The following is a 27,546-nucleotide window of genomic DNA, read 5'->3' as shown; positions in this document are numbered from 1 at the left end:
AAGTGGGATGTTCGCAGATGACTGCACAATGTTCTGCACCATTCGTGTCTCCTGAGATGGTGAAGCAGTACATACCCAAAAGCAGCAGGACCTGGACAATATCCAGGATTGGGCTGGCAGGTGGCAAGTAACATCCACACCACTCGCCTGGATGAGTGCAGCTCCAGCAACACACAACAAGCTTGACACCATCCAGTACAAGGCAGCCCACCTGATTGGTACCCCTTCCTCAAGCATCCAATCCCTCCGCCATCAGCGAACAGTTGCAGCAGTGTGTGCTATCTACAAGATGCACTGCACCAACACACCAAAGTTCCTAAAGCAGCACCTTCCAGACCCACGACCACCACCGTCTAGAAGGACGAGAATGGTAGATACCTGGGAACACCACCACTTGGAAATCCCCTCCAAGTCACTCACCACCCTGACTTGAAAATCTTCATTGTCCCTGGGACTCCCTCCCTAACAGCACTGGGGGTGTACCTACACCTCAGGGACTGAACTGTTCAAGAAGGCAGCTCATCACCACCTTCTCAAGGGCAACTAGGGATGGGCAATAAATATTGGCTGAGCAGGTGACATGCACATCCCGTAAAGGAATAAAATAAAAGCTCACTGTGACTTCTTTGCAATGTTTGAACCATCTGCATGTTGTACAGAAGGGGTTTTGAGTGTTGAAGGAGAGGAGGGATATTGCAAGAATGATTACAATGAGTATACTGTCATCTTTAATTGCTCTGGTCTGTCGACAGCCTTGGGCTCTGTGATGGTCAAGTTCCTGAACCCTAGCACTTTACTTCAAAGCAACTTACACGTATCGCTGACGGGGCCTGTCAGCTCCTGTTCTGAGAGAGGAGAAGGTGGTGAGTGTGTGTGTGTGTGTGTGTGTGTGTGTGTGTGTGTGTGTGTGTGTGTGTGTGTGTGTGTGTGTGTGTGTGTGTGTGTGTGTGTGTGTGTGTGTGTGTGTGTCTGTATCTAGGTACATGTGAGTATGTGAAAATGAGTGAGTGAGGATGTGTATGACTGAGACAGAGACAGAGAGACCTTCCATCATTCAGGGCTGGAGTGGGTAATGTTGCAGCTGTGGTATCTGTGTGGCATGGTATATGCGTGTATGGTGCATGTGACACTTGTGTGTTCCATGAGGCGAGGATGCACGGTTGCGATGTTGTTGCCAGAAGCTCTTGCTGGCTGTTTCTACTGACCATACCAGTGCACAAAATTATGAAACCTCTTCCTGCAGTGTGATTCCACCCGTGGGACATCACCCCTGAAATGTTGCTCTCTGGTCAGCACCTCCCACTGGGGTTCACCTCACTCATCGGTGAGCCTCTAGACCACTCTTCCAGAGGGCAGGATACCTTTTCTGTCGTCCACCCTGCAACCATGACGAGGGTACATCACATGCCTGTGCCCCAGCATACCACAAACTACACAGCGGTTTGGCGATGAATGCTTCTTTCTCCACTGATGCTGACTGACCTATCGTGCTCCATAATACTTTGACGTTTTTACTTCAGATTACCAGCATCTACGAGACTTTGCTTTCTGGAACAATTTGCTGCCCAGGTTGGATGATGAGGAGCTGGAGGATGTGGATACGATCATGTGGATCGTAACAACTGATCTGGTGGATCTGTTTCTGTCTTTAACATCCTATCTAATGACGGGAAGTGAGTTGTGACAGTCACCCTGGTAACGTGCTTGTCAGAAAGTCTATGGTAATCTGGAAAAAACGTGCCAGTTCTGTGAACATTAGTTATAAAAACAGGAGTCTTTTTTTTCTGAATGAGTCCGCCAGTTATGAATTTCTAATGAACCTCGGCTTCAGGTGGAGAGCTATAAAAAGGAAACGGCACAGAAACCTCCCAGCCTAACAGCTTTATAAAGAGGCAGCCAGAATTTCACAGACACCCACAGCTCGTAAAGGGACAAGTCTGTAAGCACATGTCACATTCAGATTTGAGACAGCTTGTAATTTTACTCTTCAAGATAACAAATGATAGGCGATATTCCTGTTATTCTGCAGTAACACAGCCATTACTTCTAAAATAAATTTGTTAAGTGATCAGGAGAGTGCCCTTGGTTATGTGATAATTGGCTTTGATTTACTTGAAACCCGGTAAATGGCTTCTGGGGATGTAACACGATTTACCACGGTCTGAAGATGCACCGGAACACTGCCCGACAGATCAAGGCTCCTTTTACTTGTCCTGGGCATTTGTTTTACTTCAACAGCAAGTCCAATAAAGAGCCAGTGGATCGACAGATAGGAAATGGGGATAAGAAGCCAGAAAGACTGTATTTTGCAGATGGGGTAAACAGCCCCAAAGTTGTAGCCAATTAATATTTGAGCTGGCAGGATTCAAACACATTAAAAATACAAAGGAGATTATTCAATGATCTGTGCATTGAACATAAGGATGGACAATGGGAGGACGGATACCACCTGTGAGGTCATGAAAGCATAAATTTCCAGTTGGCCAAGCTCCCAACTGGCATGTGGAGTCGGAGCAACGCAAGGGTGCAATCTATTGCCCCCTGAAGTATTGTGACACTTGCCATCTGGGCACACCCATGGGAAAAGGTGTACAATTGGCTTTGCTCAAGCACGTTTCCCTGTGAAAGTCGCATGTCAAAATGAGTGCCAATAGTATTAATCATATCTAGCCCAAAACACTCAATGTTTTAGGAGCAACTTCTTTCCCTCTGCCATCAGATTTCTGCATGGTCAGCGAATATGTGAATATTACCCCACTAGTTTTGCTCTCTCTTTACACCACACATTATATAATATGTAAACAGATGTTTATTATTATCGATAGTATATTTTATGTATTGCACTGTACTGATGCTGCAAAAACAACGAATTTCACAACGTTGCAGTGACAGTAAACCCGATTCTGAATCGGTATCCCTGGCACAGAACCACTTTAGCACAACATCATTCCCTCTCTTCAGGCTTCATTTCAATACTGTGTCAGAAGGAAAACACTGTTGCTTGGCTCTTTCCAAAAACGGTGTCAGAAATTGATTGTCGACTGTTACTTGCGTCCGTGCCATTCAATTGAATATGCAGTTTTACTGGAGTGAAACAGGGTAATGAACATTTCTTTGCAGTTCCACGTCACACAGAAAATTGTTCTGACACTTCCCAACAGGAGTTGTGTGTTCAGTGTCATCAGCCTCCTCGTAACACTTCTTTTGGAGCACTACTGATTCTCCCAAGGACTGTTGTTGGTCACTCTGTGAACGATTAGACTTTAATAGCTGCAGTGGCCTGGACCCCACTAAGATATCTTCCTGTATTTGGCCCCAAAAGCTCAACATGGATCTGACATCTTCCCCACCCACCGATCTCACCCCTTGACCTCACCTCACAAACTCCCAACTCCTCCATATCCCGAGGCCCTGAAACCCCCAGAGCTCTGACTTCTGCTGAGGCCCGAGCCCATTAATCTCCCGAGACCCTGACACTTGCCACTCCCACTGGCCCTCGAACCTCCATCTCTCTGAAGTTCAAGCCTGCAGTCTCAAACTTCTGGGCTCCTGAAACCATTCTCCCCACCCCTCTTACCTCATCCACCCCAACCTTCTGTTCCTCTCTGGCAAACTCTCCTTTCTTACCTCCACCTTTAATCCTCCTTTTCACTCTACCGATGATGAAAACACACTCCTACCCCATGCACTGGTCTCCTCTCAGCCTCTTCTATTCCTCACACTTCTAATCAGGCCTGTCTGCTGGCCCCCAATCTCTGACACTGGGCAACAGCTGCCTCTGACTGGGACCTCCCAAGAAAGTATCTTTGGACCCCCCCCCAATGCTCAATATTCTATTGTCTCTTCACCCACCTACCAACCCCAACATCTGATTCATCCTATCACAAGTGTTGCTGAAACAGTAACACCCTGGACTCAAATTCGCAAAGGCACGCCCACAGTTGAAATGGCTGCCATAACCAAGTAAAGGACATCAATATATATATACATTGCATCCGGTGCTCCCGGTGTGGCCTCCTCTACATCGGCGAGACCCGACACAGATTGGGGGACCGCTTCGTCGAGCACCTGTCACAAGAGACGGGACCTCCTGGTTGCCACCCACTTCAACTCTGTCTCTCATTCCCATCTAGATATGTCCATACATGGCCTCCTCTACTGCCATGATGAGGCCAAACTCAGGTTGGAGGAGCAACACCTCATCTACCGTCTGGGTAGCCTCCATCCTGGTGGTATGAACATTGAATTCTCCAATTTCCGGTAATTCCCTCCCCCTCCGCCTTCCCCTATCCCAGGTCCTTCTCTGTCTCTCTCCCCTTTCAACTTTCTGCTTCTTTATCTCTACAGTTCTTTCATGCTTATCCCCTCCCCTCCCCCCTTTATCTTTCCTCTGATTGGTTTTCCACCTGGCGAACCCTAGGCCCTCCCCCTCCCCCACCCCTATTACTGGGCTTCGGCCCTCTTTTCCCCCCCATTCCTGATGAAGGGTCTCGGCCCGAAACGTCGGCTATTCTTTTCTCACGGATGCTGCCTGACCTGCTGAGTTCTTCCAGCGTTGTCTACGTATTCTTTGATCCACAGCATCTGCAGTTGTATTTTTGTGTTTTGAATATATATACTGTATATTAATACTTTACATTAGTTGCTCACTGTAAAAATTGCAGTTTAGATTTAGGAGTGTCTGGTGTCACTGAGACATAAACAGCATCCAGTAGATCAGCCATGGTAACATGACCTCACTGACCTATTGGTTGCTCCGAAGCCGTAATAAGGGCCGATCTATCAGCAACAAAGGCAGAACTTCATGGCTTATGATCAGCAACAAGGTTTTCTTTTGTTGTTAAGGATCTGACTAAAATACCACATTTGCCTGCTGACAAAAATTTACAAGGTAGCATGAAGGAAGGTGATGAAGCTTCTACTTACAGTGAACATCAGTTGGCAACCGCCAAGGATATAATCCAGGAAGGAATAATTCCTGATGATCTGAGGTAAATGAAACCAGAACAAGAGCATCTGTATAGTCCCGTTTACATATTTTAAAATAATTTATCAGCTTTTGTATAATGAGTTAATTTACACATTATTATAACCACAGGTCACACTGTTGCAGGCAACCTTCACAAATTATTCACATAATTAGTGTGCTAAGACTGTTGAAATCTTATTAAAATAGATAGTTTTGCTAATTTTTCCAGCAATTAGACGTTGAACAAAAAGCTGCGTCTTAGAAAGATGTAAGTTTTACCTTGCACGATTTAATAACAATTATTCCTGAATTCTTGTAAGTCTTCTTCTTCTTTTGTTTCTTTGAATTAATGCATTCTAATTCTACCTGAAAGCAGCAGAGGAGAATTTCTTTAGATTGTTGAAGAGAAGTGAAGGTTACTTTTTAAAAATACTTTGAGGGCTATCTCCTTTGCAAACTGGAAACCATTCATTTCTTTTAACAATAAGTTTTCTAAAGAATTAAATGGCTCATTTTGACTGCATGTTTTCCCACTGGAATCCAGAGTCTCACAACCATCCACCTCCATCCCTTCACTGTGGCATCTTCTGTCAACTGAAAGGAAGCAGTGTACAAATGGTAGTCATGGAGATAACTCCGGCCTACAATATCTCATTCCGTCAGAGAGAACAGAAGAGGGATTAAAACAGATGACAAAAGTACATGGACGAGGTGCCAAGAACGTGCCTACGGTGAGCTGATACCTGCTTTAAATGCTTTAAGAATAAGGAGCTAGTATAAAGGAAAAAAACTGCAGCACCTGGAAATCCGAGATAAAAGTAGAAGACTTTAATTTGCAGGTGAGTGGCATAGCACCTTCACACTTCCAGTGTCTCAGGTTCAATCCAAACTCTCCGTGCTGCGTGTTTGACCTGAGGTCGTGCAGGTTTCTGCCGACATTCCAAACATGCGGGTTTTCATGTTAAACATTCACTATAGGTTGTAGGGAAGGTGAGGAACAGGTCCTGATGGGTGCTGGGTTGTTTCCATGCTGTGACTAAGAGAAGAGGAAAAGGGGGTAAAGGTAACAAAGATAGTGGTCACGCTAGAGTGGAGGCGGGTGAAGGGAGACTGAATGCCAGTTCCATTTGAGAGAGGGTGGCGAAGGCTTGCCAAATGCCAAACACAGACTGGGCGACCACTTAGCAGAATTTCTCTATCACACTGCCCCGCGCTTCCATTCCCCAGTCCTGCAAATCCCCATCAAACCCCCAGACTGATCTCTCTGCCATTCTTTTACCACGAAGCCCAATGGAACCTCCTTTTCTGATATAGCCCAAGACTTAAAAAATAAATGCTAGAATTTCAAATAACTGTCTTTTCCCAGCATATTGGTACAGACCAGCTCTGCTAAAAGACCTGCAGAACCTTCAGATGAAGTAAGTACCTTAAATTTTAAGGGACGTCCATCAGATTAAAGCAGTACTTCATTAAGGAAATACTTTAAAGTTACAATGAGGGTACAAGGCTGTACAATACCAAGAAAGTAAAATTAGAGGTGGTATAACAGAGTCGAGATTTATCCAATATATTCATTAGGTTTTAGGCCCAAGAGATTTATTAGAGCTTTTTATTCAAAATTGTGAAGGATGTGGACACAGTGAATGGAATTTGCAGTCTCCTGTTGGAAGCAGGAACAGGAAGAATAGATTTAAATTTGCCAGTGGATGAATAAGCAGAGTGGAATGTTTTCCTACCAGGAATATCTGAGGCAGGAACAATGGCATATTCTGAAGGAAGAGCTGTACAGATATTTGAAGTAGTACTGCAGGGTGAGCCTGGAGGACAAGTAATAGCACAGAATCCAACCAGGATATCATCAGCCAAATGACCATCCAGATGAGCAGTTTTGGGCTCCTTGTGTTGACATTGGAGAGGGTTCAAACCTTTGCCTTTGTTAAAAGCCCTCAGCAATGTGTTATAAGGTCATATAATTCCTCAGACCATCGTGCCCATGTGAAGCATTTGGCCCAAATCTACACTGACCCTATTTACTCACCTTAGGTCCATACCTGTCTAAATATATTTGACAGACAGACAGACATACTTTATTGATCCCGAGGGAAATTGGGTTTCGTTACAGCTGCACCAACCAAGAATAGTGAAGAAATAAAGCAATATAAAACCATAAATAATTATATAATAATGTTAATCATGCCAAATGGAAATAAGTCCAGGACCAGCCTATTGGCTCAGGGTGTCTGACACTCCGAGGGAAGAGTTGTAAAGTTTGATGGCCACAGGTAGGAATGACTTCCTATGACACTCAGTGTTACATCACCGTCAGAGAGTCCAGTTCCACCCCCACAACATCACTGGCCTTACGAATAAGTTTGTTGATTCTGTTGGTGTCTGCTACCCTCAGCCTGCTGCCCCAGCACACAACAGCAAACATGATAGCACTGGCCACCACAGCCTCGTAGAACATCCTCAGCATTGTCTGGCAGATGTTAAAGGACCTCAGTCTCCTCAGGAAATAGAGACGGCTCTGACCCTTCTTGTAGACAGCCTCAGTGTTCCTTGACCAGTCTAGTTTACTGTCCATTTGTATCCCCAGGTATTTGTAATCCTCCACCATGTCCACACTGACCCCTTGGATGGAAACAGGGGTCACCGGTGCCTTAGCCCTCCTCAGGTCCACCACCAGCTCCTTAGTCTTTTTCACATTAAGCTGCAGATGATTCTGCTCACACCATGTGACAAAGTTTCCCACCGTAGCCCTGTACTTAGCCTCATCACCCTTGCTGATGCATCCAACTATGGCAGAGTCATCAGAAAACTTCTGAAGATGGCAAGACTCTGTGTTGTAGCTGAAGTCTGGGGTGTAGATGGTGAAGAGAAAGGGAGACAGGACAGTCCCCTGTGGAGCCCCAGTGCTGCTGACCACTCTGTCTGACACACAGTGTTGCAAGCGCACGTACTGTGGTCTGCCAGTCAGGTAATCAATAATCCATGACGCCAGGGAAGCATCAACCTGCATCACTGTCAGCTTCTCACCCAGCAGAGCAGGGCGGATGGTGTTGAACACATTGGAGAAGTGAAAAAAAATAACCCTCACAGTGCAGGTGTGGATCTCAGTAAAGCTCTTCATATGAATGGCTCGTCTCCCTGTGTAACTTGCCGCATTAACACACTTTTCCCATTACCAAATGACCTCTCCAGGTTCCACCCAAATGGATCATACACACCCACCCAGTGGAAATGAATTTGGAAACTACATCACTGGCAAATGTGATTCACCACATACCGACTGTCACTCACGATAAATGAAGGACGAAAAACTTGAGCTAGCTGTTCACTGATTGAAGTATAAACTCTTCAAAGACATTGTGCCTCCACCTGAAAAATCACGAGAGGTATTTTGCCAATGAGTTTAAATGAAATTGGCCTTTTACTGAGCCAGAACCCATCATTATCAGTTCATTATCTGAATCTTATTCCAAATTTCATCGGACAAACTTCATGGTGCCCTAAAAGTCAACACTGAGGCAAGGCCACAAAGCGTAGGTGGGTCTTTTGGATACAATTGTAAACCAAGTGTCTCAGGTAGGTACCAATGTTCTCACGATGAAACCGCAAACAAGGACCAGCATAGAGTCCGACCCCGTATTCTCAAACAACAAAACAGATGGAAGATCTTCTGATCATTATTGCCAGTGGAGATGGCAGGCATGACTTTTGCTTTAACCAGAGTTATGAGAGTGATGATGAAGATGGGAGATGGGGAAAGAGGCAGCAATACCTGGTGGTGGGCCAGGCGATCCCTCCCATTCCAGCGCTGGTGAAAATCTTGATATAAGATTGCGCTGAATTGTCCAAGTTCAGCTCAAGTTTATTGTCATTCAACTATATCCGCGTACATCCCCGAATGAGACAGCTATACCTGCGCACGCCGCCAAATGAGACAACTATACACGCATACATTGCTGAATGAGACACCTAGACCCGGGCACACAGCCAGATGAGACACCTAGACCCGTGCACACCGCCGGATGAGACACCTAGACCCGTGCACACCGCCGGATGAGACACCTAGACCCATGCACACCGCCGGATGAGACACCTAGACCCATGCAGACCGCCGGATGAGACACCTAGACCCATGCAGACCGCCGGATGAGACACCTAGACCCATGCACACCGCCGGATGAGACACCTAGACCCGTGCACACCGCCGGATGAGACACCTAGACCCGTGTACACTGCCGGATGAGACACCTAGACCCGGGCACACAGCCAGATGAGACACCTAGACCCGTGCACACCGCCGGATGAGACACCTAGACCCATGCAGACCGCCGGATGAGACACCTAGACCCGTGCACACCGCCGGATGAGACACCTAGACCCATGCACACCGCCGGATGAGACACCTAGACCCATGCACACCGCCGGATGAGACACCTAGACCCATGCAGACCGCCGGATGAGACACCTAGACCCATGCACACCGCCGGATGAGACACCTAGACCCGTGCACACCACCGGATGAGACACCTAGACCCGCGCACACTGCCAAATGAGACATCTAGACCCGGGCACACAGCCAGATGAGACACCTAGACCCACGCACACTGCCAAATGAGACCACTATACACGTGTACACCGCCAAATGAGACAACTATACCCGTGTACACCGCCGGATGAGACACCTAGACCCATGCAGACCGCCGGATGAGACACCTAGACCCATGCACACCGCCGGATGAGACACCTAGACCCATGCAGACCGCCGGATGAGACACCTAGACCCATGCAGACCGCCGGATGAGACACCTAGACCCATGCACACCGCCGGATGAGACACCTAGACCCATGCACACCACCGGATGAGACACCTAGACCCGCGCACACTGCCAAATGAGACATCTAGACCCGGGCACACAGCCAGATGAGACACCTAGACCCGCGCACACTGCCAAATGAGACCACTATACACGTGTACACCGCCAAATGAGACAACTATACCCGTGTACACTGCCGGATGAGATACCTAGACCCACGTACACTGCCAAATGAGACAACTATACCCGTGTACACCGCCGGATGAGACACCTAGACCCATGCAGACCGCCGGATGAGACACCTAGACCCGGGCACACCGCTGGATGAGACAACTATACACGTGTACACCGCCAAATGAGACAACTAGACCCACGTACACCACCAAATGAGACTATACACACATATATTGCCAAATGAGACAACATTCGTCCAGACGAGATGCACAATATGTAACACACACCACACATAAAGTAATATTACGCAATTAAATTAACAAACAACAAAGTTGATTTATGACACAAGTTATAAAGTAAACAGTATAACGCTACAGGTGCTTCATACACGATGAGACCTGGGTGGCGGCAGGGAATTCAGTCGTCTTACGGCCTGGGAAAAGATGCTGTTCCCCATCCTAACAGTTCTTGTCCTATTGCGATGGTAGCTCCCACCTGATGGTAGGGGGTCAAAGAGATTGTTGGACGGAGAGGAGGGATCACTGACAATGCTAAGGGCCCTGCTTGGACAGTGCTTCTGACAAATATCCCAGACGGCTGGAAGAGGCGCCCTCTCAGCAGCCTTTGCGATCCTTTGCGGGGATCTGTGGTCAGATGCCTCACCGACGTGATGCAGCTGATCAGTACGTTTCTGACGGTGACTGAGACCCAAATTCCAAAGGTACAAAGGAAGACCCCAGTTCAGAATGGCTGATATCTAAGATTGAAGATTGTGACCCTTGGTTCTGGACACATGAGTAAGGGAGACGTCAGCTCTACGGCTATTCCACCAAGATCTGCAGGAATACTGCTTGTTCCTAATGGGGACACTTGTTGTTCTGCTGAATTCAGTAGAAGCCCATTGTGCTTTCTCTTTCATTATGTGACAAAGCTAAGCTCTGGGAATAGGGTGTAGCTTTGTCAGCTGGGCACCTCAGAGGAGTACGCAATATTCCAGGTTTCCCCCGGTGCTGGCTGGCACCAACACTTGAGCACAGTTCTTCAGCCCATCTAGTCAGTGCCAAACCTATTATTTTACCTTATTTTACCCATTGACCTGCACCTGGACCATAGCCCTCCGTACCCCTTCCATCCATGGGGCAAAAACGGGACAAGGCATTGATGGGGGCAAAAAGGGAGCAAGGCATTGGTGGGGGCAAAGAGGGGGCAGGAAATTGTATAAACCATAAGCATACCATTAAAGAATCAGAGGATGAAAGGGAAAATAGATATTTATCACTTGTTTGCTTTACTTAAATGCTTTTAGCATCAATATGCTTTTAAAGTGTATTTAAGTTACTTAATAAGATTTCAAAAGTATTTAAATGTCCCTGAAAACATAGAAATAAAGCACAGCCGAGAGTGAATGAAGTCCTGCTCCCAGCTTTGCCTCCTGTCAAAGCTCCACCCTCAACATTGACAGAAGTTGTGTGGAATTCTTTTTACTCCAAAGGCAAAGAAGCTGAATCTCATTTTAACTGCTGCAGATCACCAGTTTCACTCCATCAGAAAAATTCCCCTACTTAGCTCCATTCTTTCCCCACAAATTCCTTTCTTCCAAAGTAAACCTGATTCTGTCTGTCTTAGCCGTGATGAAGTACTTTCGACCTGAAGCGTTAACTCTTCCTCTTGCCACGGATGTGAAATGGTCTGTTGTTTTCCCCAGCGTCTTGTCTTTTAGTTTTGCTTTCAAACGTGAGATAGAGGAGTCATAATCTCAGTGTACAGACTTCCGGATGAGTTGTATCAGATAGTGGCCCATAGATTAGACTATTTCATTTAAATAACACAAAGAGAAATGTAATAGAATTATTACTTTACTTCCCTTACTACCCAGGTTCAAATGGAGAAACGGTAAGTTATGGTGAAAGAGGTATTGAGGAAAGAGGTGATGGAAGATCGATTGAACCTCACCATGAAACATTGAGCTGCAGCCATCCTGACCAATAGAGCAAATCCACAACCCACACAGGGCTTACTTCCACTGAACTGGTAGTGGACAGAGGACCCAGGTTTGGTAGAGCAAGCAAAGGAGAGGTGATTAAGTGTCCAGCATACAGGCAACAAGGAAATAGGTTTCAGTCTGCAGGACAGAGTTTCTGATGGAACGGGTTGTGATCTGGCAGATCATAGACATGGTGATGGAGCTCAGAGTACATCATACCTATGTCAATTTAAGAATTATCCTTTGAAAACTGTGGCAAAATTCCTTGATCCACATTGACCTTTTAATGCTAGTACACATACTCAGGAGAACAGCAAAAAACTTCGGGAGCCTGGACGTATCTGGCACGTCAGCTCAATAGCTGTCCAAGTCCTTCTGTAATAGAGTCAGTGTGTTTCTGACCATGTAAAAGTTGTAATGCTCAGACATGTTACTCCAAAGATACCCATGCCCTCTATGCCGCAGATTCACCCCCTCAGAGAAATTCCCCTTTTGGATCTATGCCTTTAACACGAGCAGCGCCAGCATGGCTGTGAAAAATCACCAAGCACACTGAAATCAGTAATTCAGAACTTCAGCGTGTAATAATTGTGTTAAGTCAGTGTTTTCATAGGAGTGGCACAATGTAGTTGGTATAATATCGCAAATTAGCAGTGATTTTAATAAAGCCTCCTACCCTCTTAAGAATCAAGTCACGTGACCAACTGCACTCTTGGAAGCAATAATGTTTTTTGGAGAGTTTTACAGACAGTCCATAAAGGGCTTTGAGTAAAATGCACACATTGCTAGTGCTCCTGACATCTCACATATTTGTTTATAAACTCTGCTATGAACTTGAGTGACAATTAAGAACCAATGACCACACACATTTTATTACTACTGTCCTTTACTTTATTTCAGACCTTCCTCTTTGCTCTTTCCTTCTCCCTATAGCATCCCACGCCTCTAAACTGATCTTTTACTTCCTGGCTATGAAAGCTGTTGAGCCCTGATCATCATTTGGGGTTACGTCAAGTAACTGACAATAATTGAAAATCCAGCTACCTGGTTAAGTATTTCCAGCACTTTGTTTTCTTCACAATATTGTTTTTTTAATAAAGAAAAAAATATAGTCAAAAACACTCAAAGCAGAGTGCTTGCGTTGTTCCTTTCTGGGCCTTGTGGTACATTGGGTGGCACCCTTGCCATTTCTTCAGAATTTTGTCTGTCTTTTTTTTACAAGGCCGAGTTGCTAGCTCAATGCTCAACCCAGCACAAGTGGAAAGCGTGTAAGGAGCCAGCCAGGTTTGACCGGGACCAACCTGGCGTGATTTTTAATACCAAGTAATTCAAAGCCATGAAGTGTGGTGATTCCCGTAAATGTTGCTTGTGCTAAGTACCTGAAAAAAAAAGGACTGGTTTTCTTTGTCACATGTACATCGAACATGCAGTGAAATGCACTGTTTCTGTCAACAATCACCAACACAGTCTGAGGATGTGCTGGCGACGGCCCACAAGCACCAACACAGCGCACCAGATCTTACTAGCTCCAAATGTACATCTTTGGATTGTGTAAGGAAACCCACAGGGTCACCGGGAGAACATACCAACTCCTCACAGACAGCGGTGGGAATTGAATGTTGGTTGATTTTACAGCTGGTGCCGTAAAGTGTTGTGCTAACTGCTACACTAACATACTGCCCTGAAATCCATCTTTCTTGAAGTCAATAAAAAGCCTGTGGCAAGCAGGATGGCACAAATTAATGCAGCTGAGTCGCTATGACAATGTTGGTTCCAAGGAGCAGAAGGAGATTTTGGAAGTATAAAGACCTGGAAAAAAATAAACAGAAAAACTGAGGAAAAGTGAACAAACTAGGTAGGAGACCCGATGAAAGGTCTTGGCTTAAAACATTGACCACTTATTCCACTCCATAGATGCTGCCTGACCTGCTGAGCTCCTCCAGCGTTTTGTGTGTGTAAAACTAGGCAGGATCTGCAGAAGGAGACAGTCAGTGCTTCAGGAATGCGAACCTGCATCAGAACTGGGGAAGTCAGTTTTCTGATGGGTGGAGATGGGGTCGGGAGTTTACAAAGAGAATGCTGTAATAGGATGAACCAAACTTGCTGAAGGCAGGATGTAAACACAAGAGATTCTTCAGATGCTGGAAACCCAGATACAAAATGCTGGAGGAACTCAGCAGATTGGGCAGCTTCGAGGGAAATGAATAAGCAGTCGACGTTTTGGGCTGAGACCCTTTCTCAGTACTGAGAAGAAAGGGGGAAGATGCCAAAATAAAAAAAGTAGGAGGACTAACTAGAAGGTGATGTGAAGCCAGTCAGGTAAGAAAGATAAAGGGCTGGAAAGGAAGGAATCTGATAGGAAAGGAGAGTGGACCATGGGAGAAAGGGAAGAAGGAGGGACACCAGGGGGAGGTGATAGGCAGGGAGGAGAAGAGGTAAGAGGCCAGAATGGGGAATAGAAGAGGGAAGGGAGAGGAAGAAAAAAGGTAAGTGATTAAGGTGGGATATTTAGCAGCATAAAAAGTCTCTTGGTCTTTAGATTCAGATTTCCAGCATCCACAATATGGCCATTTTGCTCTAGTCTATTTGATCTTTAAGCAATAGGAGCTCTGGCTGGCTACTAATCCATCTGCAACACATCCAAGGAAGCTGCGTCCGAAAAATGTAGTCAGCAATGGAGAGCGTGTAATTGTATTTCTGATTCAGCTGGACTGTGTGGCAAGTCTGGGAGGGTTAAACAGTGCCAATTGCTCCCTCGGATGCTGCCAGGTAACTTACAATGAACGGCTGTGTCAATGAACGAGGCACTCTCCAACCCCAGTCAGCAAGAACTGGCAGCTTGGGCAGGAAATCTTGGCACCTCAACAGGAGGAGAGCAGTTTACAGAATTCACAGCAAAAGATGCCAAAACTGTGTAAGTAAGAGTAGCTGTGTCATGTGGGGGTGAGTAGGGAAGTTTATGTTGCCTAACTGGAAATGGTAATTGTATTTTATCTTTGCTACAACTAACAACTGAGACAGATGCAGGGATACTGCCTCGAATCAGAAAGATACAAACGTATAGAAGTGATGAGCAGAGCTGCTGATCCACTTTAAATGCCATTAAATGCCGCCAAATGGTCATTCTCCTCCACCAATTCTGCCCGACTTCCTGAGACCCTCCAGCATTTTGTGTGTTAAGTGTGTTGTCCACTGTTGTGATGTCCAACACAACGCCCTGCCCTCTCTCAGTCAGGGGGAAATCCAGGACCAGTTCTGGCCGAGTGCACTTAAAAATTCTGCTCATCATCCTCAACACGTAGACATTCTCTTTAAATGGCCAGGATATGACATCAATTTTACATGTGCAACCTACCGCTAATGATTACACAACCAAGGCAGACAGACATCTGTAACGAAGCACGAACAATCGGTACCGTGCAGTGTGATGAAGTGAAGCTTTAAGTACATTGCGATTCATGTTGTGCTGCCTCTGAGTCATGACCGAAGTAACGAAATAACATCACTTTAAAATCCAAACCTTAGCTCCACTGAATTTGTCATTCACCCTTTGTAAGGAGCACAATAACTTCTATTCACTAGCTAACATCTCCCGCCAAGGGAATGCAGTTGAGTGTCAACCTTTTCAACCACACCTGGCTATATTGAGGAGGGTTGGGGAGGTCCCTTGAAACAAAGAGGTTTCTGCTGAAATTTTACAACTGGGTAACATCTCAAAGGGACAGTGGTGGGAGAAAAAAACAGCAATTTAGCCTATTCTCATTCGGAAGCCCTAAGAACAGGCTCGAGAAACAAACCTTTGCATATGCGGCAGGTGACAATGAGCCTGCAGGGAACGACTTAGAGCAAAGTGAAGAGGCTTTGAAAGGAAGAGTTTAGGCCGGGAGTTTCAGAGTGCAGGGGCAGAGAGTGCTGGGCGGTCTAAAGAACTTGCCGCTCAGAGTGAGCTGAAGCGGCAGGATCAAACATAAAAATAATCACTTAATTTATAAATAACGAAAGAGGAAACTGCATGTGTGAAGCTTAAACAAGTATCTGCCTAGGAACCCACCCCATCAACATCAGAGTATGTTGCCCTGGAAATTCTTTTTTTTTACCTCCAAAAATAAAGATGCTGGACAACTGAAAGCTGCTGAACTCTTAGAACAAAGCTGTTCAGTCTCTGGGCATCCGAGTCCCTGCAGAGAGATTCAACTCCTGACTCTTGGGTGTTTTTTTTTGCCCCAGTCCATTTCCCTGGCTTAAACTTCCTCAAATGACATCAACAGCAAAGCCACAAAAATTTGTCTGCAGTGAGGTTTTCAATTGGTCTGAAAAACAACAGATCTTATTTATAGAACAGCCAGTTTTTACTAAGCTCATTTTCCTGGAAATAATGTAATTTACAGCCGAACACTGAAACTGGTACACTTGTCCTGCCTGCGATCTGTGACGTCCTGTCACCTCAATTATGCCCTGTGCGTGTACCTGGACAGCTCTGTTCAGGGTCCCAGTCACTCTCAGTTTTCCAGCTTCTTGGTTATTCTAAGGCTTCTGTTGCTGATCTTTGCCACATTTCTGCTGCGGTACATTCTCCCAGACATCATTCTCAAGGAGGGAGAAGCAGCCCAGAGTCGTAGGCAGAGCAGGCATGGCACTCACACCGTTACACAAGTACCTCTTGCTGCTGCGTGTGCCTGGCTATCGTCAGGATCCCCTGGCCCCTGCACAGGAAGAGCAGGCCTCTGGTGAGCATTCCCATCATGACCATGCCCAATCCTCCAGGTTCCTGGGAACACTCCCCAAGACCATTCCCGTCAAAGCAACATCCTCTGACTCCATTGTACCACTCCTCGGTAGCTGGAAGAATGTTGACTGTTTTGTAGCATTACCCAAAAGTGCTAAACCCACGGGAGGGTGAAGGCTGACAGTATTAGACCACTGGAACCCCTGGTGATTAGGGAGGCAAAGACTAAACAGTTTCAAGTCAGGTCTTGCCCATTCTCCTTGGTGTGTACACCATATTTGCTTCCTCTCACTGTCACGTCTCCAGCATCTAGCCAGCAAGTGCTGACTGTGCCACCATTGGCCCAAGCAGCAACTCGAGTCAGCCTCGAATGCGGAAGTTGTGGAGTCATTAAACTTCAGTTTGGCTGCGTTTGGAGTAACGTGTGTAGTTTTGGTCACAGCACTACAGGATGGATGTGGAGGTTTAGGAGAAGGTGCAGAAAGGCTCATTACGGTGTCGCCTGGATTAGACAGTGTTAGCTTTAAGCAGAGATTGGATAGACTTGCAACACACACAAAATGCTGGAGGAACTCAGCTGGCCGGGCAGCATCTGAGGAAAAGAGTACGGCTGATGTTCGGGGCCGAAACCCTTCAGAGAAAAAAAGCTGAGGAGTAGATCTCTTGTTTGCGATTGGATAGACTTGGTCTGTTTTCTCTGGAGGCAAACCGATAGGAGTTTATAAAAATATTCGAGGCTTAGATAGGATAAATGGTCTTTTTTCTAAAGGGTGAAAATATGACGTACTAGATTCATAGAACAATACAGCAATATAATATGGTCACACGCCCTTTAGCCCAATGAGCCAATGCTGACTGCTGCACCCACATAGCTAGTCTCGATCTCCTGCATTTAGCCCATCTCCCTCAAAGCCTACCCTGCCGAGTACCTATCCAAGTGCCTCTGAAATGAGACCATTGTATCTGCCTCATCCACCTCCTTTGGCAGCTCATTTTATACACTGCCCACACACTGCTTGAAGGAGTTGCCCCTCCGATCCCTTTTAAATCTTTCCACTCTCATCCTAAACGTACACCTCTCATTTTGAATTCCTTTACCTGGTCGTACCTTCCCCAATCATCTAGAAACCTGAACCCCTGACCCTGCACCAATTCCTCAGCCGCACGTTCATCTGGCAAAAATTCCTGTTTTTAACCTCACTGGTGCGTGGCACAGGCAGCAATCCAGAGATTAGTCCAGAGAGTCCCTGACCCTGGCACCTGGGAGGTGCCTCTTTTACCTCTACAGAACCTCATGCCTGCTCTTCTAATTATGGACTTCTCTATTGCTGCAGTCCTCTCTCCCTTTCCCCTTTGAGCCACAGCACCAGACCCAGTACCAGAGATCTGGTCACTGGGGCTTCCCTCAGTAGGCTGTCCCCCAAATGTTTCCAAAGTGGTACGTTTATTCATGAGAGGAATGGCCACGGGGTGCTCGGTACTGCATGCTTTGCAGTAAGGCTAATCTTTATCTTTTAAACTTAATCTTCTTCACACTCTTAAAAGCAGCATCTCATTCCTTTCTCTTCAAGCAGGCTCACCCAAATCAACGTCTGCTAGAGTGACACACACAAAATGCCGGAAGAACTCAACAGGCAGCATTGATGGGAAGGGCTATACAGTCAATGTTTTGGGCCGAGACCCTTCACCAAGACTGGAAAGCAAGGGGGAAGAAGCCAGAATAAGGTGGGGGAGGGATTAGAAAGAAATGCAAGTTAGAGGGTGATAAGTGATGCAACATGGGTGGGGCAGGGGGGAATGAAGTGAGAAGCTGGGAGGTGATAGGAGTAAAGGGTAAAGGACTGAAGAAGGAGGAATCTGATAGGAGAGGAGAGTAGAGCATGGGAGAGGGGTAAGAGGAAGGGGAAGGGGCATCTGGGAGGTGATAGATGGGTGAGAAGAAAAGGGAAGATGTGAGAAGGAAGCCAGATGAGGAATGGAAGAAGGGGGAAATGGGGGAGGTGGAGGAAGTAACCGAGATTTGGAGAAATTGGTGTTCATGCTATCAGGTTGGAGGCTGCCCAGACAGAATATGAGGTGTTGCTCCATCAACCCAAGAATAGCCTCACTGTGGTGGGAGAGGAGGACGTGGATCAACAGGTCAGAATTGGAAATCGGAACTAAAATGGTTGGCCACCAGGAAATCCTGCTGACAGAGTGAAGGTGTTCAGCAAAGCGGTCCCCATCTATATCAGGCCTCACTGATGTCAGGGAGGCCACCCTGGGAGCACTGGATAGAGTAGGCGATCCCAAGAAGCCGGCAGGTGGAGTGTTGCCTCACCTGAAATGACTGTTGATGCCGTGAATGAGCACAGGGAGCAAGTACATTGGCAGGTGTATAACCTCTTCCACTTGCAGAGGGGAGAGACGCATGGATATGGGAATCTACCACATTCCCTCAAAAGTTAGCTCTGATTCAGTTTAGGACTGACCCATAGGTTAAGGTCCTATTGTTTTCCATCACTGTCTTAAAGCTAATTGAATTATAGTGACAGGAGTCAAAATGCCCCATGACTGCCACTTCAATTACTTGCCCTGCCTCATTCCCTAACAGGAGGTTTGATACTGCACTCTCCCAGTTCGGACCCACAATATATTGATTCAGGAAGTTCCTGGACAGATTTCAGAAATCCCACTACATCCAAGCCAATAATACTCCGGGTCACCCAGTCATTACTGGGAAAATTAATGCCTCCCACTAATGCGATCATGTCATCCTTACAACAATGAGCAATTTCTCTAACATTAGCTGCTCAAGTTCCCACTGATTGGGGGGTGGGGGTGGTTTGCAGGTGAAATTTATAATACAGCCCCACTCTCCCCTTCTTATTTTTAAGTTCTTGAGGGTATTGCTTCAAAGTGAGAAAAAGAAAGTTAAGATTTGTGGAATGATAGCAATGTTAAAGAGGCATTTAGACAGGTAAATGAACGGCGGGAGGTAGATGTGCTGGTAGATGGTGGGCTGACGGGCATGTTCGAACAGAGAGAAGTGCTCAGCGAAGTAGTCCTGTCCCTCTCCTGGGCTGTTCCACATTCGAAGCCAAGAGGGAGGATCGCAGAGGCTGCAATTGATAATGGAGGTTTCTTCAGCAGTAACTGCTCCCTCTGATTCAGGAACAGCTTCTTCCCTGCTGCCTCCCGATTCCCAAATGGACATTGAATCTTTGAACACTACTTCACTTTTTTAAAAAATGTACAATATTTCTGTTTTTGCACTTTTTGAAAAAAATCTATTCAATATATGTAATTGATTTACTTGTTTATTTATAATTATTTTTATTTTATTTATTATTTTTCTCTCTGCTAGATTATGTATTGCATGGAACTGGGGCTGCTAAGTTAACAAATTTCACATCACATACCAGTGATAATAAACCTGATTCTGAAACTTTGTGCAAAACAGAGCATCAGGCAGAAGGGTCTCGGCCCCAAACGCCAACCAGTTATTCTTTTCCAAAGCTGCCGCCTGACCTGTTTTCCTCCAGCATTTTGCGTGCGTTGTTTTGGATTTCCAGCATCTGTAGACCTTGTCGTGGAGGAGAAAGCAGGGAGAAAGCAGGCTCCACAATTTACGCTGGAGACTGTGGACCAGGAGCTGGAATGGAGGGGTGATGTCCTGTAGCCATGGGAACAGCAGGCCCCATAGACACACACACTCAGAATGCATTAGAGGCAACTCACCCTGAAGGCCAATGCCAGGAGTCACAAGGCTAACTTATGATGCAAAAGCAAGACATTTAGCCCAACACAACCAATACTGTCTCCCAACAGAGCAATCCCATCATTGTCTCATGGCCTTGTAAATGACCCTCTCTCATACATGCCCACTAACAAGTCAGGTCCTGAGACAGCCTATCCCAGGATTGGAGGACTGTGCTTGCTCCCGCTTGGATGGCTGGGAGGGAGTGAGGAATGGGCTTGTGTTGTAGCTTCTGTGGTGTTCTGCTGAGCTTTGGGAGCCTGCTATGTTGACACTGGGATGTGTGGTGACAGTTGTGGGCTGCCCCCAGCCCGTTGTCAGTCTGTTTGGATTGTTAATGCAAATGACGTACATATGATAAATAAATTAATCTGAACCTGAGACCCAAACAGTGAGGCACATATCAGAATCCGGTTCAAAAACATCAGCATATGTTGTGAAATTTGTCGTCTTTGCAGCAGCAATAAAATGCAAAACATAACAATGGGAAAAATGTGTATTACAGTAAATATGTACTGCATATATTAAAAGGTTAAATTACATAAATAGTGTGAAAATAGAAATAAAAAAGTTTGTGGGTTCAATGTCCATTCAGAAATTGGATGGCAGAGGGGAAAAATCTGCTCCTGAGTCATTGAGTGCCTTCAGGCTCCTGAAGGTCACAATGAGAACAAGGCACAACTTGTGTCACACAGTGAAATTCAGTAACCCCAGGTGGCAAGGCGCTGGAGCCGTTAGCGTATCAGCATTACTGCGCCAGCGACCCACGTTTCATTCCTGCCACTGTCTGTATGTTCTCCTGGTGACCACGTGGGTTCCCTCGGGTGCTTTAGCCTCCTCCCACATTTCGAACACATATGGGTCAGTAGGTTTACCTGTGGATGTAATAGGGCTGCACAAGCTTGTTGGGCTGGAAGGGCTCGTCCTGTTGCTCTAAATAAAATGTATTAAAAAGATCCTCCCCCCAGTCACCGTCAACCACATCCTCCAAACTACCCTCATACACAGTTTCTCTTCCACACCTCGTAGCTGATATGCTACCACCTAATTATCAGATCCAGCAGGTTACACTTGTTGTTTGTTACAGTAAAAGACTCAAGCAGCGCTCATTTAAAAATGTCCAAGATGGTCCTTACACTTGGCTGCACAAAATGTGTAGTTTGTATTTTTCCTAATTTGTAATCACCGTTTCAGCCACCCAACACTGAAACTAATGGAAGGACAGAAAATGCAGTTGAACTAAAGGCAGACAGAAGTACGTCACACACTTATGTAATGGTGTCCTGTTGCTATCATAATGAACATACAAACTCAATTGATCAATCAGACAGCTGCTAGTTTTAAAATTCATTCACAGCATGGTGGTGTCAACAGAAAGAGCAACTTTATTGGCCCAGCTCAATGATTCTTGAACCATTAAAATAAAAATCAAAACTTGCCTCAATAAAATTTAACCGAGTGTTGATATGACTTTCATGTTGCCCGACAGCATTAAAACCCTTTGGAAGACCAGCGAACATTGTAGTGCCAGTGGGCAGTGTGTCCAAACCAGCCTCCCAACCAGCATATTCATTAAAGAATAGTATCAGCCAGGCAGTAGAAATAATTTGCACAGTGATATTTTAACAGCTAGCATAGTGCTAGCAACCTGGATTCAATTACCACCATTTGTAAGGAGTTTGTACATTCTCCCCGTGACTGCGTGGGTCTCTTCCAGGGGCTCTGGTTTCCTCCCACAGTCCAAAGACAAACAGTATTGCACAGAAATCTCAGGTTTCAAATATATAGCTAGGGTGCCCAAGACTTTTGCACAGTACTGTACTAATTTTATGTATTGCACTGTACTGCTGCCACAAAAATAACAAGCAATTCCATGACATATGATGATAAACCGGATTCAGATGTGGGTCTCTGTTGTGGACTGAGCATGGGAATGGGGCAGGGAGAGGGGAATTATGGTTGGGAAAAGGGGAAGGGAGAGGGATGGAATAGGAAACACCAGAGAGACATTCGCTATTGACCAATAAACCAATTGTTTGGAATCAAATGGCCTTGCCTCGTGTCTGAGGGCTGGGTGTGTCTGCAGCTCCGCCACTCCCCATCCCTGGCACTCCTCTGCCACCTGTCCCACACCCCACTTGCCATGCCCCACCCTCACCATTCCCAATATTCTTTGCTCCCACTAGATTTAAGAACTCGCTCTCCTCTTGACATTGACAAATACAGTCCTGTGCAAGAGTCTTAGGCACGAGACTAGATTTGTGATCAAGCTTCTCAAATAGGATTTGAACTGCAAACCACTGCCCTGGAGGTGAGAGTGCAGAGAGCTAAAGTCTTAGTAAGAGTTATGAAATCACATTGGGCTGGTAAACTCCCAGCAACACAAGCAGCATCTGCAGAAATGACCGAAAACCTCCTTCAGGACTGACAAGGAAGGGGGAAGATGTCAGAATAAGAAGGTGGGGAGGAGAAGGAGGCTAACTACAAGATGAAAGATAGATGAAGTCAGGTGGGTGGGAAAATAAAGGGCTGGGAGAAAAAAGATAGGAGGGGAGAGTGAACCACAGTTGAAAAGATAGGAGGAAGGGACCCAGAGGGAACATTTTTTCATTTTTTTAAAAACCAGAAGGAGAAATTAATGTTCATGCCATCAGGTTGGAGGTTACCCAGGAAGAATATAAGGTATTGTTCCTCTACCCTGAGGGTGGCCTCATCTTGGCACAAGAGGTGACCATGGACTGACATGTCGTAATGGGAACAGGAATTAAAATGTTTGGGCACCAGGAAGTTCTGCACTTGGCAGGTGGACTGGAGGTGCTCTACAAAGTGGTCCCTAATTTACACCAGGTCTCACCAATGTAAAGGCGGCTGCATTGGACTCAATAGACAACCCCAGCAGACTTGCACGTGAAGTGCTGCCTCACCTGGAAGGACTGCTCAGGGCCCTGAATGGGCAGGTGCAGACAAGGGAATCACGGAGGGGTCGATCCCTGCAGAAAGTGGAGGCTGGTGAGGAGGTAACGATATATTTAGGGGTAAGATCCCTTTGGAGACAACGGAAGTTGCGGAGGATGATGTGTTGAATGCAGAGGCTGATGGCGTGGTAGGTGAGAACAAGAGGAACTATCCTAGTTAAGGTGGCAGGAAGATGGAGTGGCTGTGGAAGTTCAGGACACGTGGCTGAAAGCAGCATCAATACTGGGAAGGGAAACCCCATTCTGTGAAGGAGGAGCACATCTCTGATGTCCAAATGTGGCAGAAATGAAGGAAATAGCACTTCTTAAAAAAAAACAGGAGATAGGGTGGGAAGGGGTATAGTCAAGATAGCTGTGGGAATTGGTAGGTTTATGAAAGACGTCAGTTGACAGTTTACCTTCAGAAATGAAAACAGAGAGATCGAGAAAGGGGAGGGAGGTGGCTGAAATGAACCGAGTGAATTTAAGGGCAGGGTGGAAGTTGGTGGCGAAGTTGCTGAAATTGACAAGCTCAGCCTGGGTGCATGAAGCAGCACCAATGCAGTCATCAGTGTAACGGAGGAAGCGTTGGAGTGCATTACCAGTGAAGACTTGGAACAAGGACTGTTCTATGTAGCCAACGAAGAGGCAGGCACAGCTGGGGCCCACGTCCACACCTCGAGCAAAATGGCTGGATGGTGTACGTCTCATTGGGTTACACAGAAATTATCATTCTGTCCATTATTCCATGCTAATCATTAAGTGCCTATCTACTTACCAGCATTATATCTATTGCCTTCTGCACGTTAGTGCTTGTCTAGACACCACTTTAGTGTTGCAACTCTGCCACCTTCTCAGTCACTTCTTTTCAGATTCTAGTCACCTTCTGGTGAAAAGATTCTTTCTTAGATCCGCCGAATATCTTATTCTTGACCCTAAACCCAAGCCCTCTAGTTTTAGACACATCTATTTATGGTGTTAATTTTCCAACTATCTTTTCTATGCCAATGTTTCTGCTCTAAACCAAAGCAACGCATTTTATTGTCCGCAGTCCTTTGTACAATTTTTTCTTAAATTCAGAGGTACAGTATGGTTCACGCCACCCATGTGACTAATTAACTTACTAACTTGTGGTCTTTGGACTGTGGGAGGAAACCAGAGCACCTGAAGGAAATCCACATGGTCATGGAGAGAACATACAAACTCCTCACATCGGTGGCAGGAATTGAACCCAGGTCTCTGGCACTGTAATAGCATTACACAAACAACCGCATTTATGCTGCCCATCTTCTGGATGGCCATATTTGTTCTCTTGCGTGCAAGTAAAAGATAAGACCATAAGATATAGGAGCAGAAGTAGGCCATTTGGTCCATTGAGGCTGCTCTGCCATTCAATCATGGGCTGGTCCAATTCTTCCAGTCATCTCCACTTCTCTGCTTTCACTCCATACCCTTTCCTGCCCTGTATAATCAAGAACCTATCTATCTCTTTCCTTGAGTATACTCAATGACTTGGCCTCAACAGCCGCTCGTAGCAACAAATTCCACAGATTTACCACCCTCTGACTAAAGTAATTTCTCTGCATCTCAGTTCTAAATGGACGTCCTTCAATCCTGAAGTCATGCCCTCTAGTCCTAGTCTCCCCTACTATGGGAAATAACTTTGCCATATCTAACCTGTTCAGGCCTTTTAACATATGGAATGTTTCTGTGAGATCCTCCCTCATTCTCCTGAACTCCAGGGAATACAGCCCAAGAGCTGCCAGATGTTCCTCATACAGTAACCCTTTCAGTCCTGGAATCATTCTAGTGAATCTTCTCTGAACCCTCTCCAACGTCAGTATATCCTCTCTGAAAAAAGGAACCCAAAACTGCACACAATACTCCAAGCGCAGTCTCGCGAATGCCTTAGAGAGCCTCAACATCACATCCCTGCTCTTATATTCTATACCTCTAGAAATTAATGTCAACATTGCATTTATCTTCTTCACAACTGACTCAACCTAGAGATTACCCTTTAGGGTATCTTGCACAAGGACTCCCAAGTCCCTTTGCAACTTTGCATTTTGAATTCTTTCTCCATCTAAATAATAGTTTCCCCATTTATTTCTTCCACCAAAGTGCATGACCATACACTTTCCAACACTGTATTTCATTTGCCACTTCTTTGCCCATTCCTCTAAACTATCTAAGTCTCCCTGCAGGTTCTCAGAGGTTTGATAACAGAAGAGATTCTGTAGATGCTATTAAAACTTTCCGGTAGTATTTGTAAGTTTATTTTCCCCATCGTTAAGTGTGGGTATTGCACTCAAGGTAAACCTGTGTAGTGAAGCATTGTGCTAACCACTGCACTACCGTACCCCAGCATGGCAGCGTAGTGGCTAGCACAATGCCTCACAGTATAGGTGACCCAGGGTCTGTTCCTGCCACTGCTTGTAAGGAGTTTGTACTTTCTTCCCGTGATCACGTGGGTTTCCTCCAGGAGCTTTTGTTTCCTCCCACTGTCCAGAGACGTACCGGTTAGTAGGTTCATTGGTCATTGTAAATTGTCCTGTGATTAGGCTCAGATTAAATTGTGGATTGCTGGGCGGCCAGCTCAAAGGGCTGGAAGGGCCTATTCCATGCTGTATATCAATAGATAAATAAATAACAATCCTAATGCCTGCCGCAGTAAATGTAAACCTTTCGTTCCTTTATTTTCTCTAATTGAATTTCATGGTCCTTGGGTAGATCCAAGCAAACCCCATCTCCATTGCAAATAAATGCACTAGCACTAAAGCAACATCAGAGAGAAACACTGAGGGAGACTGGCTCCCACACGGCAGCCAACCCGATCAGGAGCAGTTGAGTCACGCACAGGCACATTATTTTTAAACACATATTTTGCGCACTGTGATCTGACATGCTGTGGCTCAGGATCACAATTCAGAAAATGCTCGATGATACCCAGAAAGTGAATGAATGGGTTTTTGAAGAGAGTTGTAAGGGAGCTAGAATTTACCATGGTAACTGCATCTGTACACGTCAGATGCTTTAAGGTTACAGAATAGATTCTTTTCTACACAAAGAAGCAATATTTATTTTTCCACTGTGTTACAGAGCACTTACCTCAGCAGCATGTGAGCAACATTAGAATATATTTACACTCTTTGCCAATGTGCGTGTTTGGACGGCTGCAATACATCATGCCTCCCACTTTCCTTAGTTTTTATACTTTATTAGCTCCCATCCTGGGGTGCTGCAGAAGCTGCATGGTGGAGACATGGTGCAGCGCGCAATGGTTTCGGATGTGATGCATGTTGGAGCTGGGGTTTTAAATACAAGGAGACACTTGTCTGCTGAGAGACTACAATACAGCTCACTGCCTGAACTGAACACAACGATGAATCATGTACAATATGGCCATTTGTCATAACTGCAGCTTTATTTCTGAACTTCAGTACTTCTCCACAAATTACTGTCTGAAACTTAAACCCAAAATCCCTTTAATCAGGCGTGAATCCAAAATCCCTTTAAAGCAGGCGTGAATTCATTCACTTTAAATTCTGTAAATGCAGGTTACTGCAGGAAGGGGATTTTTGAACACTTTGAACATTTTCCTCCTAATTGTGATCATTCCTGAGTCCAAAGAAGTTAATCACTGATAAATGTTTTTTTTTTAAAAAAACTCTTTGCTGGATGTCATCTTCATCAAGAGGTGCCTTATCTTCGTGATCAAGAGGTTTCCATTGAAGTCCTAGCCTCCATGAATGAAAACGTACGCTCTGTGGTAGGTCTGCTCTTGCACTCCAGCTACAAAGCCAACAGGCTCTAGCTAGTAGGCATTATTAGCCCTTCAATCTAGTGGCAGCATTTGTGGAGCAAACATTAAACTCTGGAAGACCATTCAACAAAGAGTTCAAAATTGATATGCCCATTCCCATCAGTCTTCTTTCTCCATTTCCCTTTAATTGTTTTTGTCATCCTCCGTCCCTTTAAGTCCCGTTCTCACCCTTTGTATCTCTCCCTCTGTCCCTGTACCTCTACAGTAGGTTCTCAGCCATTTTATGCCATGAATACTGTTGTGTATTTAATATTTCAAAAACATCTGAGTACTCTTGTACAAATCTTGGTTGATTAAGCATTTTAGTTTGTTTAATTACAGGGTAAATGTATAAATATGTTAGTTGTACATGTT

At 45.5% G+C, this 27,546-nt stretch overlaps 1 protein-coding gene across 3 annotated transcripts in view; it reads right to left on the bottom strand.

The window, feature by feature from the left end:
• cpne2 (copine II) overlaps positions 1-27,546 on the bottom strand; it is a 251,142-nt gene that overhangs the window by 148,396 nt on the left and 75,200 nt on the right. For all 3 annotated transcript variants that reach the window (XM_059992684.1, XM_059992683.1, XM_059992685.1), the window contains 2 exons: positions 5,249-5,335; positions 4,927-4,986 (listed from right to left, as the gene is read on the bottom strand). In XM_059992684.1, the coding sequence (XP_059848667.1) occupies positions 4,927-4,986; positions 5,249-5,335 (147 nt within the window). The remainder of the gene's footprint in view (positions 1-4,926; positions 4,987-5,248; positions 5,336-27,546) is intronic.

The sequence above is a fragment of the Hypanus sabinus genome, chromosome 17 (genome assembly GCF_030144855.1).
Source record: "Hypanus sabinus isolate sHypSab1 chromosome 17, sHypSab1.hap1, whole genome shotgun sequence".
NCBI lineage: Eukaryota > Metazoa > Chordata > Chondrichthyes > Myliobatiformes > Dasyatidae > Hypanus > Hypanus sabinus.
The sequence above is the reverse complement of the archived record's forward strand: the minus strand, read 5'-3'. Positions and strand labels throughout refer to the sequence as shown.